This window comes from Kryptolebias marmoratus, linkage group LG1 (genome assembly GCF_001649575.2).
Source record: "Kryptolebias marmoratus isolate JLee-2015 linkage group LG1, ASM164957v2, whole genome shotgun sequence".
NCBI classification, from domain to species: domain Eukaryota; kingdom Metazoa; phylum Chordata; class Actinopteri; order Cyprinodontiformes; family Rivulidae; genus Kryptolebias; species Kryptolebias marmoratus.
Window position 1 is genome coordinate 29,433,458 of NC_051430.1, and position 19,453 is coordinate 29,452,910.

The window sequence follows — 19,453 nt, forward strand, 5'->3', positions numbered from 1 at the left end:
GCATGCGACAAATCCCACAAAAGATACGAACCAGATAAAGAGCCTCTTCTCCTCTGAGAACAAATATTTAAAGTCAGGTGGATTTTTAAGACAGCGGTAAATCAGTTTAGTCTTGGCCAAAGCTGAATTGAATTTCTGCAACAGGTAAGACTAAATTGTTTGTAGTAATCCTGTCATCGTGTTTAAAGTCCAAAGAAAGGAGCACGTAGCTACAAAGCATTTGTTTTATTCAACAGTGTAATAAGAACCCCCCTCCCCCCCACACATACAAAAGACAAACATATCAGGTCTATAAATAATTTAAAAGCAAAATGGAGAACATCCTTTAGTTCAGGCTCAGGGGGTTCATTGATGACACCACCCAGCCTTAAAGTGAAAAACAAACACTTTAGGTTAAAACAAGGTTCATAATTACAGTAACGTACAGAGTTAACACTGCAGACTCAGAAATGTCGTCATTTTTTGTCCCTTTAGCCACAAAAACGTTCCAGTAGTAAGAGTCAGGTGGCGTACCTGTAAATCCACCTTTATGAGCAGAAACATTAGTTAAGGTGGTATTTGATGAAAACTAAAGCAGCTACACATTTAATTTACAGGCACTTACAGAATCATCACGATAAACGTTAAAGACTGAAGTCTTTGTCCGGGTTCACAGTGAGCCATTTCCTCACCTTCAGCCTCCTCTTCCTCCACTAAACACCTACTCCAATAAAAGCTGCTTCCAGCCGGCGACCTGTGAGCTATGAATGCTGGGGGGCTTCGGGACATGGCTGACTGTGTCGGTACGCCATGATGAAGCAGGACGACTGGTGCCACCAGTAGAACATGAGAACCAGCAGAACGTGCCACACCTGGTGGCTGGAGCCCAGGTAGTTCAGCTGACCTGAGGAGGCGAGTAACAGGTAATGGTTAATTAGATTTTCTGTGGCCCTTAGTATCATTGAGAGGGGAGTAAAGGAAGCCATCATTAAATAGAGGAGGAGGTCTCAGATTTCAGCTTTCAAAAACATATAATGGAGCTTTAGGCCTGATCCCCAGTCAGTTTCACTCCAATCAACACCTGCCCATCAAACAAGGACCCTAACGAGCCTCTATTGTTAGGAGAGCGAGAACAATCTGCAAGCAAACCATCTTTAAAAGCTCAACTCCACACACTATTTCTGAATTTGCCAAGACCTGGATAACTGAGAATCTACACCAGAACAATAATAACTAAAACATGAAGTAACAGGTAATGATTAGTTAGGTTTTTGTGGCCCTTAGTGTCATCTGTTAGCAAAATATCTAATAAATCACTGGATGTGCATCTACGACTGGCCACAATCGAAAGAAAAATGGCTTTAACTCAGCTTCTACCACACTGTCATTCACAAAGTTCAGCCTAAAACTCATTCATTAAAGGTTGCGGGCGACATGTATTCCTTCAGGTAACGTTGGGTCTTTAGTTCTTATAAAACAATCGAATGAAGGAGTTCTCACCTGGGAAGTAGCGTTCAGGAACCTTTGAAACGTAAAAAAGAAGAGCTAACGCTGCGATGAAATACATCCCCAGGATTCGAGGGACAAAAGCCTGAAGAGAGGAAGCATAAAGAAGCATTTCTTTAAATAAAGCGAAAGACCAGATGACAGGAAGTGGCGTCGGGCGCGGCGTGCTCACCTGGACGAGCTCGGAGGAGAAGCCTCCCGTGATGCAGATCCAGTGGACAGTCGGGATGAGGCCGTAGCCGGCCACCGAGCAGAAGATGAGCGAGCGCAGCTGCTTCCACTGTTTGCTGAGGAAGAGGGGGTGGATCTGAGCGAAGAACACGGCCAGGATCATGGCCAGGACCGTCACCAGGTACACCTGCCGCCAGTACTGTGGACAGGACCACAAACAAACGCTCCTCATTATGAAGAAACAATAAAGTCTGAGTTTATTAATGTATTTTCCAGACTACAAGGTGTACATGACAGTGCGCCCTATAGTGCAGAAAATACAGTACATAAAGTCTCTAATGCAGGTACGCACTCAGTGTAAATAAAGCTCTCAGCTGCAGTGGTTTGTTTCGTTTCCAGGACATGGTGATGCTAACTCTTGGTGTTGAAATAAAAAGATAAAATGACAAGAAACTGTTTTTAAAACCCGTCTGAGCGTAAATACAAACATCTGTTTCTGCAGCTAAACTAACATCAGGTTGGCATTTTTGGACACTTTAAGCATCAAAATGAGGAAATAAAAAACGGATTTGATTTTTTTTTAATCCATCTTTGTGGCTTTAACCTCTCAGATTTATTCAGTTCGTTTAGTAATTATCACTAATAGTATTTTTATATTTTTTGGCATCTGATGACATCAACAAACTCAGCGTTTTAACCTTCAAGGTATAAAACTGTTCTGTTTTTAAGACGACCTAAAATATCCAATTTTAACTTTTCCAGTTTAATTAAATAAGCTGTAGATTTGCAAATGGTAACAGTTTTATTTAACTACTTTTACTGGCTTCAGGTTTGACATTCAGCGCTCGTTATTTCATCCCTTTTACAAACAGACGCCCTGTTTTTTTTAAGAATAAAAGGTTTTCTAAAGCCGGTCATGAATGAGGAATAAATGCATTTGTTTTTAAACCGTTTCCAGAATAAATTAGTGCAAACAAAGTGGCGATAAGAGAAATAAAAGCAGCCTTTTTTCTGGCTGTGTTTCCTGTCTGAACGTGTTAAAATCTCTCCTGCTGTTTCACTTGTTCTCACAGAGCTGCAGCTACGTGTCCTCGGATCCGAGCTCGGTATTTAAACTTCTATAAGTAGCCGCGGAGAGTCTGGACAGCCTCGTCTCCGTCCCTTCTGTCCGTTTGTGTGGATGTAGGCCTCCGTCCAGTCACACGTCCTCATGTGACGAGTCCTGCTGAATTTCACAGTGAATAAATTTGCACCCGGAACAAGGCCCCGCTCGGATGCAGCCAAATTTCTTAAGCTCTCCTCCTCGCAGACTCCATCTTCTCCAAATCTGCATCCCCGGAAGACTCAGACGAGACGAGAGTTTGACTGGCTAAATATAAAAATCTGTTTTTCTTCAGGGACTTGGCTCGCCGCTGGAGTGGAGCCACCTTGAAGCAAAGCCCCAGTCTTGGCGTGGAGGGGAGGGGGGGGGGGGGGGGGCTCCTTCGCCGAGACGGCTCCCGGACTTGCGAGCGTCATATGGTGGGGAACAGGAGTGATGGAGCACTCCGTGAACACGGCCATCTGGTTCGGGCTGGAGCAGATTTCAGCTCAGTTCTGGGGGCAAAATAACCCGGCGCTTCCAACGTGCGGGGGAAAGCGAGCAGCGCGGAGCCGAGCCAAGCGTTTCAGGAGGAAAAATATATATAATAATAATAATAATAATAAAAGACGGTGGTGGGCGGCTGGAATGAGGAGCCGAAAGCGGTTCGTGTCATCGGAGGCTGTTTTCCAAACGGCGAGAGCGGCGAAGGTGTTGTGTTGCTTATTCACCGGGAACAATGAGTCAACGAGCCGAGCCAGACTGAGGCGTCCATTTTATTCAATTACTGCCTCTTCATCCACAGACAGGCTCTGTCACCATCATCATCATCAGACGGGTCCTCATTAAAACACTGACTGGGTCGTTTCAGCTTCTTCGTGTAGCAAAACCAACTCCTTCACTGGAAATTTAATTTTGGTTCCTGTAAAACTTTATGAACGTCACTCATGAGGGAAAAAAAAAGGTTTCCAAACAAATCAGCCAAATGACGCAACGCTTCTCATCACCTGAGGTCAAATAAAACTTCAGAGATCGGCTGTGATAACAACCAAACTGAAACATTTAGATTAAAACCTTCAGATTTTATACTTTTCAGAAATTTGCCTCCTAAAGCGAACAGCTTCTCACTGAGAGACGTCCTGTTTTTTGTTTTAATTAAACTAATCTGAAGATTGATCTGATATCTGCTCCTCTTTTTATTTCATTTATTTGTCATTAAGGAAGTTTTCAAATCAGGAAAAATAACCTGAAAGGAGCTACGAGACATTCTGGAGGTGTTTATTTTTAAACGAAGGTGACAGAAATGATCAAATCAGAGCAGAAATCAGTGAATTTAGGAGTAAAAGGTGAATCAAGTTCTGATCCGGGGGCAGATTTAGAGACAAAAGCTGCGACTGGCCTGACAGAAATGTTTACGTTTTGACAAATCCATAAATAAACTGAAATGTTGGAAACGTTGGAGACCATCAGATAAATAAAACATGTTTCTCAATAAATATAAAGAAACAAAAACCCACACAGCACAGTAAACATCTGCTGCTGGACCTATAATAAGAATAAAGCAGGTCTGTCCCAGTTAACCCTTCACGCCCCAGGACGTCTGTACTCACGTTATTGCAGTAGAAGGTGTAGAAGACGCCAGGGACGTAGCAGCCCAGGATGCCGATGGAGACGCCGGTGTAATCCAGCGCCATCCAGCGGCGGCTGGTTTTCTCCGAGCGATGGCAGCAGAACAGGTGGAACCCCACGGAGCAGAGCATGCAGAGCTGAGGGCCAGGACACAAAAACAACTTCAACAGGTCGCTCATCTTAATCCTTCCCCAGGACAGCTGAGAGCTTCTAACTAAAACAGTTTGGACATCAAACCAGCGTGTCAGTCCCGACCTGGAGGCAGAAGAGTCCGACGGAGTAGATGACGTAGTCCTCTCTGGAGGCGCCGACGGCCGGCAGCACCGACGCCATGTTGTAGACCCCGAGGCAGAAGAAGAGCAGGAAGCCCAACAGATGGCTCCAGATATTCACCGTCTCGTTGGACAGGATGAAAAGGCTGCACAGAAAACAGCTCCGTTATACTTTCAACTGAACGGCTCAAAAAAAATAAAAATAAATAATAATCGTATAAAACCAGAAACGCTGAGCTGAAGGAGCTAAAAGTGACCTGGAAAAGCAGGTGAGGAAGATGAGGTTCTCACCTTTTGATGCAGAGTCTGGATGGCAGGTAGGCTCTGTATCCGTCCGTGATGTACGGGTTGTCCCTCATGAAAACTGGAATCTGTTCGTACGTGTACAACCGGATCCCCCGGGGCACCAGAACGGGCCAGTACTGATACCCCCCCAGCTCGATGTAGTGCGTCGTCTGGGCGTTCTTCTGAGACGTGGCGGAGTCGGCTTTAACCTGACCTGAAGCTGAAAACACACAAAATAAAATACAAATTAAAGCTCTGGCTTAGAAGGACATAAAGTTTATTTCTCTGCTTTTTGAGGCTGAAGGAAACAAAGATTTAAGAGTCTTTCTACCAAACAGTTCGAAACAATTCAGTCACTGCAGCTCTCGCTTTAAAATAATAATAATAAAAATCTGCTTCTAGATTAAGACATTCCTGCCAGAAGCCGACTGATTTCTCTGATTCGACACAAGAAGTTAAACCGTTAAAAACTTAAATACATTAAAAACTATCTGTTGCCAGAACAGAAATATTCAAATTACTTTTCTCTGGTAGATTGTGCTGCTGATTGATTTATTTTTGTCCTTTTATTTGCTTTTGTATTCTGTTTTATCATCTTTTTCTGGTTAAGATTTTAATGTTTTATGGTTTAAAATTAAACGTAGAGGATCAAAATAAATTAAATAAACATTAAAGCAATATGAATACATTTAAGGATCTTTTCAGCTGCTTTTTAGTTTTTAACAGATGAGGAAACCTGTTGGATTGTTTCTATATGCTTCCTTAAATTTTATTATTATTCTAGTTCATTTCATTGTGCCTTAAAGTTTGAAACTTTTTATTATTGTTGTAAATCTACAGAGAACTTGAGTCGAGATTCTGTGGAAGATAAAACAGGACTAAAACAGTAAAATTAGTCCAGAGGACGGAAGTGAGGAACTAAAACTACTCAGAACTGGTCAACCACCAACTAATCCTCCACCTAATCTCATCATTAAATTAACTGTCTCCAGTTTACCTGCTCTGTTCATGAAACTAATCCTTTTGATTTACAACCTGTTAAATATATCCTGCTATGATTCATCATTTATAAATAAACAAGGAGCTGAAGTTATAATCTGAGTAGATCTGAACCGCAGCTAATAATGACAGATTTAACACCAGATTTACTTAATATAACGAGTTTGTTAAAAACATTTCTATGAGCCGAATATATCCAAAGCATCAACTCAATAATGACTGATTTGAATTTGTATTATTTTATACAAATTATAGGTCTGTTAACCAAAACAAATTTAAACGAGCGGAATATTCAAAGCGCTTTCGGCTTCTGGATGCTAACTCCAAATGGGGTAGTTAGCATGTCGCTTAGTTTACAGACAATAAATCAACAACAAACTCACCTTTTAACTTGGTGTACGAGTAGTTTGACCCGTTCTGCGGTTTAAAATATGTACTACGCATTGTTATGTTTATTTTAACATTAATTTAAAGGAAAACGCAGTAATTTTTTTAAGTTTCAGCTTCGACTACCATTTTTTGAGAGACGTCATCAGTCAGGACCCGCATCGTGCCCAAAGATTGCCTGATTAAAAATAAAAAATAAAACAATAATAATTAAAATCAATTAAACATTCATTTGAAAGATTGCACAAGTGACATTAATAACATCTTACAACATTCACAATAAATAAAATATAAAATTAAGACTATTCCAAGATCCATGTCAAGTTTTTCACAAACAACTAATAAAATACATGTTAGATCTGAAGGTTTTTTCTTGAGGCAAAACCTTATTTAATGACATTTATTAATTTTATGATGGAAATTAAAACTTTGAAACACTTATTGTTTGTTGTTTATTGGTCACAAACCTAATAACGGGGATGATTCTTTACCATCAGAGCCTGAACGCCCAAAGAAAAAGGTTGAGAAAATGGTTGCAGTGATTCTCCACAGTGATTTTAACATTTTATTTACAAAAACAAAACAAACTTGATCTTTGATTAATTTGAATTTAGTGTAAACTTTTTAAAATAGGAGGTTCTGAAAACAAGCAGCTATGATGACGTTTCTTCTGATTTATGTTAGCTTCGAACCACTTTTTCATTTCCCCTCCATCTGATCTGATGTCAGCCTCCGGACGCTCTGACCTCCTGTCACCTCGTCAGCAGAGCCCCGCCCCCAGCAGACCTCTCAGGTGTGAGAGATGATGGAGGATCCCCTCAGGAGGGAAGTCTCACTCAGTCCCCCCCCCCTCTCTGCTGTTTACACCCCCATCTTTAATTGCCTCATTTTCGAGTGGAAGTGTCTTCTTCATTATCACTTCTAATGCACCTCTCAGCACATCCTGTTGGCGACATGTCAGGAAGGAGCTGCTGCTTCCGTCGTTCCTGCTGACAATTCAGTTTACTGCTGTGGCTCCACAAAGACATCTATCACCCGCTGCAGAAGACGGAGCGATAGTGTTTTCGCCCGTGTCTGTTCATGTGTCTGCATCGTTAGCAAAAAAAGAATCCCTCAGAAAGTAATCACTGCTTATACGAGGCAGCTAACTGAACTTGGCCTCCACAGAAATGGCTATATCCATCCATCTATTCATCCAATTCATCCATCCAACCAACAATCCATCCATCCATCCATTCTCTTCCGCTTATCCGGGGTCGGGTCGCGGGGGCAGCAGCCTAAGCAGGGAGACCCAGACTTCCCTCTCCCCAGCCACTTGGGCCAGCTCCTCCGGGGGAATCCCAAGGCGTTCCCAGGCCAGCAGAGAAACATAGTCCCTCCAGCGTGTCCTGGGTCTTTCCCTAGGCCTCCTCCCGGTGGGATGTGCCTAGAACACCTCACCAGGGAGGTGTCTAGGGAGGCGTACTCACCAGATGCCCGAGCCACCTCAACTGGCTCCTCTCGACGTGGAGGAGCAGCGGCTCTACTCTGAGTCCCTCCCGGATGACCGAGCTTCTCACCCGATCTCTAAGGGAGAGCCCAGACACCCTGCGGAGGAAACTCATTTCAGCCGCTTGTATTCGCGATCTCGTTCTTTCGGTCACTACCCAAAGCTCGGGACCATAGATGAGGGTAGGAACGTAGATCCACCAGTAAATCGAGAAAACGGCTCCAACTCAGTGAATTTTGCAGGTACTGAGTTATAATTTGGGGCGTAGTAGCCGTCAGTCACTCACAACACACACTCCAACCACTAACGTGTAAGATATCAAGGAACAAGGTTTTTCACTGGTTCGCCATTTTGAAGCCAAGATTTTAACCTTTGGCCGTCGCCATATTTCCCTGTAGAAACACGCAACAAAACAACAGTGGGTGTCGTCCTGATGGCAGCTGTCCTGTCCTGTGGAAGTCTGTCCTTTCCAAGCGAGGCAATGTTAAACTGGTTTAAATGGAGCCAGACAAGCCCTCCAGGCCACCAGCGTCCTTTGGGATTGTCAGGGTCATCGATGAAACACAAATCTGCTGTGGCCCACTCCCGTTTTACACCGCTGCCCCACATTTAAAGGCACAGCGTGTTATTAAAGACGCTGGACACACGTTCCTGCAGGGAGAAGAAATCAGCTTCATCTTCCACCTGCTCCTGGGCTGAAAACAGCTGAGATACAAGCTGAAGGCTAATGCCTTAGCAGAGCTTAAAGAAATGCATATCGCCCGCCGCCTTTAATGCCAGAGTTTTATAACCAAACTATCATGAGCTGAGAAACGAGGGAGTTGTTGTTCGGGTCAAACCTTGAAAATAACACAACCAATGTGATCAGTTCGAGCTCAAAGTACGACTCTCAGCTACCACCACACCAAATCTTAGCTCAACATCTGGAAGATTTACTGACTTATAGTTCTTGTGTCGACTAAAGCTGATTAGCTGTGGCGGCCATCTTGAAACAGTCAATAATGTGAGAGTTTCGCTGAAATCCGTAGGTGGTTTATGAGAGGAGACAGATGGACTGATTCCATATTTAAACCTCAGAGGATCAGTTTGTGCTCAGAGTACAAGCTGGGAGTCAGTCTCAGCTACTACCACAGCAAACTTCAGCTGAACGTCTGTAAAACAAGCTGACTTACAGCCGTGTTTCTGTTAGCTAAAATGAGTTGGCTGTAGCAGCCATTTTGAGTTGGGTTGAATCCAGAAATGGTTCAGTTGTAGATGTTTATTCATTGTTTGCTCACAAGATATTTTGCTAACAAAGTTTTAAACACAGATGTTGCACGATCAGTCATAGCAGTTTTTGGGTTTGCTCAGGGCACTTGGCACTGGCGGCCATCTTGAATCATGTGGATTTTTTTCTGGGAGTTTTGTTTAAATCCATCCATCGGTTCAGGAGATATTTTGCTAACGGTGCAAAGACGCACACGGGTCTTTGCCTTCGGTGGCGGGTGATGACGACTCACAAAGCTTTCAGGCGTTGCAGGCTTCGGTGCCGGCCCGCCAAATGTTAGCCCGCCCGCAGTGCCAGGACGAGACAGGCTGTTGGTGAAGCTAACGCGGCCTCGCGGCGGCCGGCTGGTCTCTTTGGCTTTATTTATAGTCGGCGCCACGAGACATCTGCTGGAGACGAGACTCTGTCCTCTGTGTCCACACAGCACTGCACAGAGGGAGCCTGTCAACGTTTTCCTTTTTTTATTTTCCATGGGGAAAGTGTTTGTGAGGACCCCGGTCAGAGGAGGGGAGAGACGGCGTCCTCCAGCAGGACGGGTGTCCCCTTCCATCGCTGTCTCCGCGGCTCTGATTAACACGACCGGAAGACAGAGGGAGGCTTCACAGTTTGTCGCGTCCAGCGCGTTAGCCGATGTTTACTTGATCTGAGAGCTGTTGTTTGTTTGGTGTCTTCAGTCTGGCCGTCGCTCGTCACTATTTTAGGACACTGACACTCGGACGCAGCGCCTCACCCCTCCTCCCCGCCTCCGTGTCACACAGAGTTCCTCTCCCGTCCTCCACACATCGAGGACGTCTGCGAGCGAGCTTCAGGCCTTGACACAAAACGCCAGGGACAGCTCTGCGCTCGTCCCCCCGAGCGGGGGGGGGGACTCAGTCTGCCACGGAGAGGAGGAGTGGGAGAATATTCTGCTGATGTGTTCCTGAAAAGAACCGCACATCATTACTCCAACCGTGGCTTCCCTACATTATCAACCGCCACCATGACAGCTGGGGAATCATGTAACTGTCTGTCTGTTAGGAAAACATCCCATAAACCACTGGATGGATTTCAGTTAAAACAGAGCAATCATTGGCTACACGTCTAAAACTGATTAATCAACTTGGTTCAAGATGGCCGCCACGGCTAACTGACCTTAGCAAACACGAGACGAGCTGTAACTCAGTCTTACAGAGAAAGTATAGAAAGTATTCACCCCCTTACAGAGTTTTCAGATCAAACTAAATGTATAATCAAACCAAAATAACTCATTAAAATCCAAAATGCAGTTTTTCAAACGTTGATTTCTTTTATTAAAGGAAAACGGTTTTCCAAGCAAACTTCCTGCCTCTTTGTTAAATCAGGAATGAACTGTTTTCTTTGTTGGACTCTCCACACCCAGGCCTGATTACTGCCAGACCCGTAGAATCAAGAAATCACTGAAACAGAGAAGACATGGAACAGTGGTGGACCTTCCCGACCAAAATCACTCCAAGAGCTCATTGACGGCTCAAACAGGAAGTCCCAAAAGATCCCAGAACAACATCTGAAGCCCTGCAGGCCTTACCTGCCTCAGGTGAGGTCAGAGGTCAACAGTAAAAGAGACAAAAACTGCTAAAAATGGCCTCCAGGGCAGAGTTCAAGGCCAGATCCACTGCAGAGCAAAAAGAACACAAAGACCCGTCTTCTGGGAGAATATTCTGTAGACTGATGATGAAGTGGATCTTAAAAGAACATCATAGCCACAGTGGAACATGGTGGTGGTAGTGTGATGGTCAGGACCTGAACGACTTGCTGTGATTGATGGAACCATGAATTCTGCTCCGGTCATCACTTCTCCACGGTCGCGTCAAAGACTCGTTAATCAACGCTTGGTTCTTGTCGTCGCCTCCAAGGGTTACATGATCGCCCGCCTTTAATGGGGTCAGGTAATAAAAAGTCAACTAAGATGCCTTTGTATCGTCTTGGAGCTCGTGTGTGACAGAAAAGCGTCTGAGCCTCGGGGTCCTTCAAACATCTGGACAGCTGAGCTCTTTGTGGGAATGAAATGACATTTCTGCTTTTATTTTGTTTGTTTTAGGAAACTTTCATCTGTGGAACAATATTGAAAAGTATTAATCTTAATCTGCAGGCTTTCTTGTCCTTTTTTTTTAGTCTTAGAAGATAAATCTGGTTCTCTGACTTCTAATTCCCGTCAGGATTCCAAAGAAAAGCCAAAACAATTTTTTTTTACAACAGTGTGGGGATTAAGGAGCTGTTTTCGGACTGCTGTTGGGAATGGGATTAAAGACCTCCAACACAAAGCTGCTGTCATGTGTTGCACTTTTTTGCAGCTGGACCAAACTTCCTGGTAATCCTTAATGGATCAGAACCTGAAAGCTCATCCTCATCACTCAGAGAAACTCAGCTTAGTGACACAAAGAAGATGCATGCGTGGTAATTTGTCCGCCTCGCGCTCAGAGCGGCGCCGGAATAAGGCCTTTATCGGACCGGACCTACATATGCGCCGGCACTTATCCTCTTTCTGCAGCGCGACATGAAGCACAGATTAGTTTTCAGGAGTTCTGAAAAGAGGATTTCCATTTTCAAAGGGATGTAATTGTGTCGTCCTGAACCTTTTTTTGTGATTGTGACATGTTCCGATCAGACGTGCTGCATGTTTTTCTGCTCTGCAGGGAACCAAACCCAGACTTTCTGACCATTCCAGGACAATTAATCACATTTATGTTGTGATGAGATTCTCATTTAACATTCAGGTAATTATTAAACTTAAATAAATGGTTTGAATTATTAATTAAAGGTTTCAAACGGTCATCATTAGGAGCAGATTAGGACGACTCAGATGTGACTTAATTGGATTTTTCTGTTATTTGGCTGCAACTTCAGGGAGACCTAAGAGGTAAAAAACTCCAGAATGAGCTCACAGTTACATCTTCATGTCACAACATATTTGTCTCATTGTCAAAATAACACATTTTATAGCATTTATCTCTCAACTTAATTTACTTTACCTTGTTGAGATAACAGATCCTGTTCATCTCGGTTATCTGTTAACGTCGAGACAACATATTTAACTTTTAAATAACTTAACTCTTTCAGGAAAGACTTATCTTTGTTGAGAAAATGTTTGTTTTAATGTTTGGAGTCAGGAGTTTCCTCCTTTTTGTTGTTTAAACTTGCTGTTAGTTTGTGCTGAGCTGTTTTAAATCTTAATTTTTTCTGTTTTAACTTCCATTGGACTAAAAAGAATAAATAAATAAACTAGAAGTGAAGTTCTGATGACAGATGTTTCTGTTTCCTGATTTAAAAGAACAAATCAGGCATCAAAACTAAAATAATTTAAATTTATTTGTTGCTTCAGCAGCTCATAAAGTAAGTAAATATTACTTTTTATAACATGTTTCCTGTTTGCACTGTTTTAGGATTATTTTTATAGTTTTAAACCTTTTTTTTGCTGCTGGATTTCCTAAATGTGGAGAAATAAAGTTTAATTTTATCTAATTGTTTTATCAGGATAAAAAAGACATTTTACTTCAGATTAATCAAAACAAAAAGCTGAGTTTTCATCCAGTTAAACTTAAACTTGTTTTCTATAAAAACATGAATTAAACTGGAGGGTTTTTGTCAAGTTAATTGTCTTTTTATCATGTTTTTGTTGGAAACTGAGCTGCAGTTTTGTTGCCATCCTGAGGAGGTCACTCTGTACCTGCTGTGGACCTCAGCAGAACCCGACCCGCCGGACCGACCCGCTTCAGAACAAACCCAAATCTGCAGAATCTAATCTGCCCATCAGGCTGGAGGAGACACGTTCTTCAGTCCAGTTCTGCTCCGTTTTTCACCCAAAAACTGGATTTATTACAGATTAAATGCAGGTCGTGGATGTTTTGTTTGTATAAATGTGTGAAATTCTGATTCTTTGTGCAGATTTACAAATAATCATGCACAAACCTCCTGACTTTATTGTTTTTTCCTGATCAGAAGAATCTTTTTTTATTATTTTATAAAGTAATGTTTTCATGTATTTTTTACGTGTCGTTTAGTTTTATAATTACATTATAACCATTTTGTTTAATTAAATAAACAAAGAGGAGCCCAGCAGAGTCCGGCTGTGGGAGGACAAATGTCTCCGATCAAACTGAAGCTCTCGGCTGCAGGAATCAGGAGGAAAAACTTCCCTTTAAAGGCTGCAGGTGGCGCTACGGCAGCTCAGCTGGGACAAACCCACTCCTGCAGCAGACCGTCAGACGGCTCCTTCAGACGGAAGGATTAATTAAAAGTTAGCGTTTGAAATGTAAGATCTGAAGTCGTGTTTAGGGGGACGTCCAGACGATGAAAAATGGATGAGCTGATAAATAATTTGGATGAAACCAGTTTGAGACACTCGAACCTTTCTTCAAGTCCAACAGAAGCTCTGAGGGGATCTGAGGTCCAGGATTTAAGATGGATGCTGCCTGATGGGTTTCATGTCTCCTGGCGTTGGAGGCGAGGACAGAGGACAGAGGACGTCTCTGCAGCAGCTTATCGGAGGGAAAAGGCTCGTCCTCCAGCTCAACGGAGGGACTGAAGGACAATCGTTCTGTCCAGATGAATGTCCTGATACGATCCAGTTAATAAAATGTTTCTTTCTCGTTTAGCGTTTAGTGACTTCAATCAAACCACATTTGAGATAAAAACGCTTCAAAATAAACTTAAATCAGCGTCTCACACAGATCAAAAAACCTCAAGTTAAAGACATAAAACACCTATTCCAGCAGTGACCAGCCACGGCAGTGGTACTATCATAATTTGGGCTTTTTCTGCCTCATCTGAGTGAGGTTTAAACTGTAATAGTCTCTGAAACGGTAAAACTAAACGTTCAGGAGAAGGTTCTCCTCCACCCACGCTTCATAAAAACAGAAAGCTGACAGTCTGTTAGCTCTAGAGGAGTTTAGACCCGAGTCTATGGGTTTTAGACGGAGCTTTGGATTAGGATAAAGCCCAGTAGTGGTGAAACACAGTGGTGGTTGTATCATTATCTGGGCTCTCCTGTTTTTTTTGCCAGGAAGCCTGCTGTAATGACACGTCCTCGACTCCTTCAGGAGTTCGAACAGACGACAGACTGAATCCCACAGAAAGCAGGTTTGGCCTCAGGATGCTTTCCTGTTTTAGAATAAAGTTCCTGACTCTAATCCAACAGAAATGAGACCCCCAGGTGAGGAAACCCACCGGCCCCCCACAGCTGAGGAGTTCAGGATCAAATCAGCTGAACAGATCAGGATAAGAAGCACCTGACCTGTAGTTTTGGTTATTTTGGTAATAAGCTGATGAGGGCCTTGATATGAGACTGAAAACCTATTTTTGTTAAGGTGAGTGTTTCAGCTTGTCTCAGATGTAAATATTCCGGTTCAGGAAACTGATGTAACGCAGGAAACATGTCAGAGCCTTGCAGCGGAGCCTCACCTGAACGTGGAGGTGTCGGAGGAGGGGGTGGGGCGGGCCTGAGTGGGCGGGAGCGTCTCAAGGTCAGCACAGAGTGGCGAATTGGGTTGGAAGCAAACTAATGAGTTTTCCCGTCTCTTCCTGCCCTGGACTGGTGGCGTCACCTCACTGTCCTGTCAATCACCCCCCCACCTTCACTGCAACAAGAGGGGGGAGGGAAAAAAAGAGGAAAAAAGTGTTTATTTCTGAACAGGCTTCTTAATCTGTTTGGACTGGGCGTAATAGGACATTTGCATGGCGAGCACAGCGAGGTGTCAGCGATAACCACAGGGTTGTGACATCCCCCCCGAAATATGCTGAGCTTTCGCTAACCTCTCATCAAACACGCTGATCTTTATGGACTGTATCATATTGTGCCGTAATGTGCTTTATTGTCCACAGAATAAGCTTTTCTTAAAGGTAATTGGAAAGCGGGAAATGGCCGCTATCGGCAGACTTTTTAAATACATTATTTCTGAAATGTGGCTTGTGTAATGACCCTGTCGGTGTAAAACGTGAGATTTATCTTGGCAGCAGAAATTGATCCATTTCACCTTTGTCTAATGGAAATTTTTATCAAGGATTATCTGTTTATGTAAATGAGCGTGGCCCCTGGAATGGAGGGGATAAAAGGAAGTCTGGAGGGGGGGTGGGCGCCGTTAATCTAGGGCCTCTTGACGTGTCAGTCTGGACAATATGCAGAATCTCTAAGGGGGTTGTGTGTGTGTGTGTCCGTACTTCTAACACACTCGTACAGAATATTAAACTGTTCTGGGGTCAAGACCCCGGCCGTGCCGATGTTGAAACAACTCGTTCCTGGAAAACACGACCCCGTCCTCCAAAAAACACGCCGACAAATTGATCCAGCGAGGAGCATCTCGTCCCTCTGCTTCCTCAACTCGACCGTGGCCTAATCGCTCCGAGTTGGTTCCCAGTTTTCCTGGATCCTGGAGAACGTTCCGGAGACGAACATCCGACTCGGACATGGAGCTGAAGCTGCTTCACGCAGGTTTGAGTCCAAACAACAAAATGATGAAGACGCGCCGAAGAGCGGCGGCTCCGCTCCTGCTCAAAACCAGGATGTGTGAACTGTATTCTGATTCCGATTAAAACAATTATTAGTGTCACCATGGTAACAACGCACACCTGTCTGTCACTCCCTCACTGCTTAGTTAATGACAAAATGAGCTTTAAAAAAAAACAGTCATTGTGCAAAAACAAGAACTCAGAACTTCAAAATTCTTGAATCGCGAGCAGCAGAAGACTGATATGTTGACGAGTTAAAGACGCCTCACTTCCTGTTCTGAAGAGAATATTTTAAGGCCAAATATTCCTGAATCTGTGGACGATCTGTGGACCATAAGTCCTATCAGAGAAACACAAAGTGTGAAAGAAAAGAAAACATTTAGATGCACGGATTTTTTATGAACAAAGTTTTAGATTCAAACGTTGAAGTCTAAAATCACCAACTATCAAAAATAAAAATCTCCAAAAGGAGATCAGGAGATGGTTTTATAATTTTCAAAAATTTTTCCTGTATTTATAAATATTTTCCCCACAGAAATAAATGGAGATCTTTTAGTTCCTCCTACGTTTAGCTTCTCGTTAGCCATTGGCTACTTTTGGCTGTTAGTTTTCGTTCTGCTTCTTTTAACTTCAACAACAAACGTCAGCGGTCATTCAGCAATTTTACAGAAAATTAAACTCCTCTCTCTACGCTTCATTTCTGAAGTCCTTTTGCAGAAAACCGACAACAAATCAGCTCCTGAACCGTCAATTTCTTGATTTCTTTGAGTCTCAAAAGAGTCCAGAAGAATTAAAACTTTCTCAGCTCTTTTTATCTGATAAAATCAAGTAGTTATTTCTTGTAAAAGCTGCTCGGTTGTGTCTGTATTCGACACGTTTCCAACCTGAGGTCATCCTGCAAACCCAACTTTGTGTCGTGCAGAAACCAAGCCTTAAATAGCCTCAGTTCTCGTGTTATTCCTGGCTCTGTAACGTCGATTCATCACAGAGGCTCTTAACATATTTCCGTATCATAAAACTTTGCACAGACGGCTCTGTTCCGCGGTAACTCAGACGTTTGGACATGTCAGCTGCAGAATGGATGGCACAGTTTGGATCACCGACTGAGCAGCATGAAAAATGAATATTGGCGGTGGGCTACAGTCACTTAGACGAGGGGCCGCGCAGATTGACAAGGCCCCCCTCGCTTGTGTTTTCATTGCAGCGGACGCTTTTGATGTTTTATGGGAGAGGCCTCGCCTTGTTGCCGGAGCCTTTGCCGTGACAGCAGTTTGACGGCCTTGAAATACAGCTGGTGGGGGCTATTCTCCACGGAGGACAGCAAATGGAGCTTCACTGGGAGCCGGCAGTCCCCCGGTGGCCCCCGCTGTCATCTACCATCCTGACAGTCACACAGAGATGGAGACGAAGAGGGGGGGGGGGAGTCAGCCGGGCTAAGTGACAGACACGCCACTGTGACCCAAACCACCGGAGGGGAGGCTTCATCTGGGTCTCTGAGGCCGCGGATGGGAAAAGACCGGGTCTGAGTCCAGGTTAACCTTGGACCGCGGCCCCTCCCTCCTCGCCGATTCAACAGCGAGCATCAGAAACCGAAGCTCCGCCTCGCCCGGCTGAAAGGAAACGATCAGAGAAACAGGAAGTAAAACCTCCATGTGCCTCTTTGGAGTCAACCTGATTCAAAATGGCCACCACAGCTAATCAACCTTAGCAAACAAAGGTGGCTAAAACTTAACGGAACAGATATTAAGCTAAACGTTGGTGTGGTAGTAGCTGAGAGTCATCCTGACACACATCTGAACAAATGAACACCTTTAAGACTTTGGCATGCAAGGCAGCGGGTGACATGCATTCCTCTAAGATTAATTAAGCTTATCGGAGGATAAATCCGCATAAATCAAATACAGATACCACCTGAACTCCTGCCTGATGTCAGATAAACTTCCTCACTCAGTTAAATTAGCAAATAACTCAATGTTTATTGTTCCAACAACCAGGAAAACATTTAAGAAGTGTTGGAGAAGTTTATTCTACTGGGAGTAGCTTAAAGCCTCCCTAAAGACAAATTTAAAGTTTGAAATCTAAACACAAATTAGCATTTTTGTTTTGCAAACTCCAAAAGAAATTGTTAGTTGGGAAGAAAACAGCTTAAAAGACGAACTGAACTGGAAGTTTGGTCATTTTTGTCATTTTCTTATTGGTACAGAAGTAAATCAAACATTAAATTCAGCCAGAGAAACGTTTTCTGAAAGCAGAATAACTGCTGAAGAAGCTAAAGGCCGAGCTAAAAGTGTAACAGCTAACAGCTAAGAAGTAAAAGTAGCTAAAAATCTAAACAAGCAAACTAAAACCTAAAAGTAGCAGCAAAAAAGAACAAAATGGCTGCACATAGTAAAGGCTAGCTAAAAGCCAAAGTAGCATAAGGAGAAAAAAACTGAACCAGTTTGTAAAGTTAAATATTTTCTTTCTAACCATGAATGAGCTGAAGGTTTTGACGTTTGAACGGCTAAAAGAGAAGAAAGTCTGCAGAGTTTAACTGCAAAAAAAGCTGATTCAGCATTAAAACGATTGTTCTCTGTAGCCGTTTCATGACTCAGATCAGTCGGTGGAACCAGTTTTTAAAAGGACCCCCTCTTTGTCGGCGTCTGTCAGCATCATGTGGGCCGACCCGTCACGGCGCTCCACCGGGGGGACGGAGGAGAGACGTTCTGCTTCATTAACTGCGAGGAAGTGCTCTTTCAGTTGGTCCTGTCCCTGTAAGACCCAATCAGAGACCACTTCAGGGACTTTTAACTTCTTTGGGAACTCTCAGCTCCGAGGTCAGCCGTCAGCTCACGGACGTCCACCGGATCAGAACCGAAGCGCCTCGGAGGCAAACGATCCAGCAAACGCTTCTCCTCCGCGGCACCCATGTCTTGGTGTAATTAAAATTGCCCCAAAGCATTAAAAATAGATCCTGTTGGAAGCAAATGGAGCGTCTCCCTTCTAATCTGCCACTTTCTGGTCCTTCAGGTCCGGAGACCCAGACAGATGGTCCTCCAGGAGCAGGAAGACCTCAAACCTCTGAGCTCTTGGGTTCTTGAAGGGATTAAAGTAACAGAAAAACACGAGATGATCAAACAATAAATGGTTTTATTCTGATTGTCTGTAAAGAATTATCATAAAAAGTTAAAAAGTCGTCCCAACAAAGGGTCCAGTGCAGTCCAGACTAATGACACTAAATAAGCAGCCAGTATCCTACCTGTAGCAGATGGCACGAATAGGCTCGGTTTGGAGAATCAGGGAGAAATTCTCATCAAGGACTCAAGCATTTCTGCCATCTGCAGGTAAGATACTGACCACTCATAACTTCTTTGCAGAAACCCATTTAATTGTTTGCTGTTAAAGCATATCGTACAGGAACAGCAGGACAAAAAAAAACATCATCTCCAGGTATTTACACTGATGTCAGCTTTGTTGATGTGAAGCAACACACCTGTCAGGTGAACACAATTATCAGCACAAGCCAAAGAGCATCATAAGCAGGTTTTATTACGCCACTTCTTGGAATAAACATCAACCGATCCAATGAGTTTTGGGGATTTTAAAGCACCAAGAAGTTGAGAACATCTCCGGACTGAAAATTAAATCTGGTCTGGTTCAAAGCGTGTGAGAAGCTCCTCCCAACCCAGAGCTGCTGAGCTCTTCGTCTTCATGAATCGGCCGCAGGAGCAAAGCGCTCTCCCTCTCCACCAATGAGCAGCAGCTGTTTGTGTCTTCGTCGCAGGAACTCCAACCATATGAGCCCTGGCGTTTTCAGTCCATGCTTATTACATTACTGTGGACATCTCCGCATCGTACACACAGCCTTTATTTGTGTGTGCGACGAGGAGGAGGAGGCCTCCGACTCTTCCGCTGCCCTCCGTTCACACACACAAAGACCCCCCCCCCCC

At 43.7% G+C, this 19,453-nt stretch overlaps 1 protein-coding gene across 3 annotated transcripts; it reads right to left on the reverse strand.

Annotated features, from left to right (window-relative positions):
- Positions 1 to 714: 714 nt before the first annotated feature.
- paqr3a (progestin and adipoQ receptor family member IIIa) lies at positions 715 to 14,637 on the reverse strand. Of its 3 annotated transcripts, none has more exons than XM_025009261.2 (7): positions 14,481 to 14,637; positions 4,930 to 5,143; positions 4,622 to 4,784; positions 4,348 to 4,503; positions 1,658 to 1,855; positions 1,480 to 1,570; positions 715 to 883 (listed from the first exon to the last, which is right to left on the reverse strand). In XM_025009261.2, exons 2-7 carry the CDS (start codon positions 4,995 to 4,997, stop codon positions 741 to 743), a joined length of 819 nt encoding a protein of 272 aa, XP_024865029.1. In that variant the 5' UTR covers positions 4,998 to 5,143; positions 14,481 to 14,637; the 3' UTR covers positions 715 to 740. The 3 variants fall into 3 exon arrangements, with proteins under 3 accessions (XP_024865029.1, XP_024865028.1, XP_017286334.1); XM_025009260.2 differs by lacking the exon at positions 14,481 to 14,637 and adding an exon at positions 6,306 to 6,476 and having other exon boundaries at positions 4,348 to 4,494; XM_017430845.3 differs by lacking the exon at positions 14,481 to 14,637 and adding an exon at positions 6,306 to 6,476.
- Between the last annotated feature and the right edge of the window lie 4,816 nt (positions 14,638 to 19,453).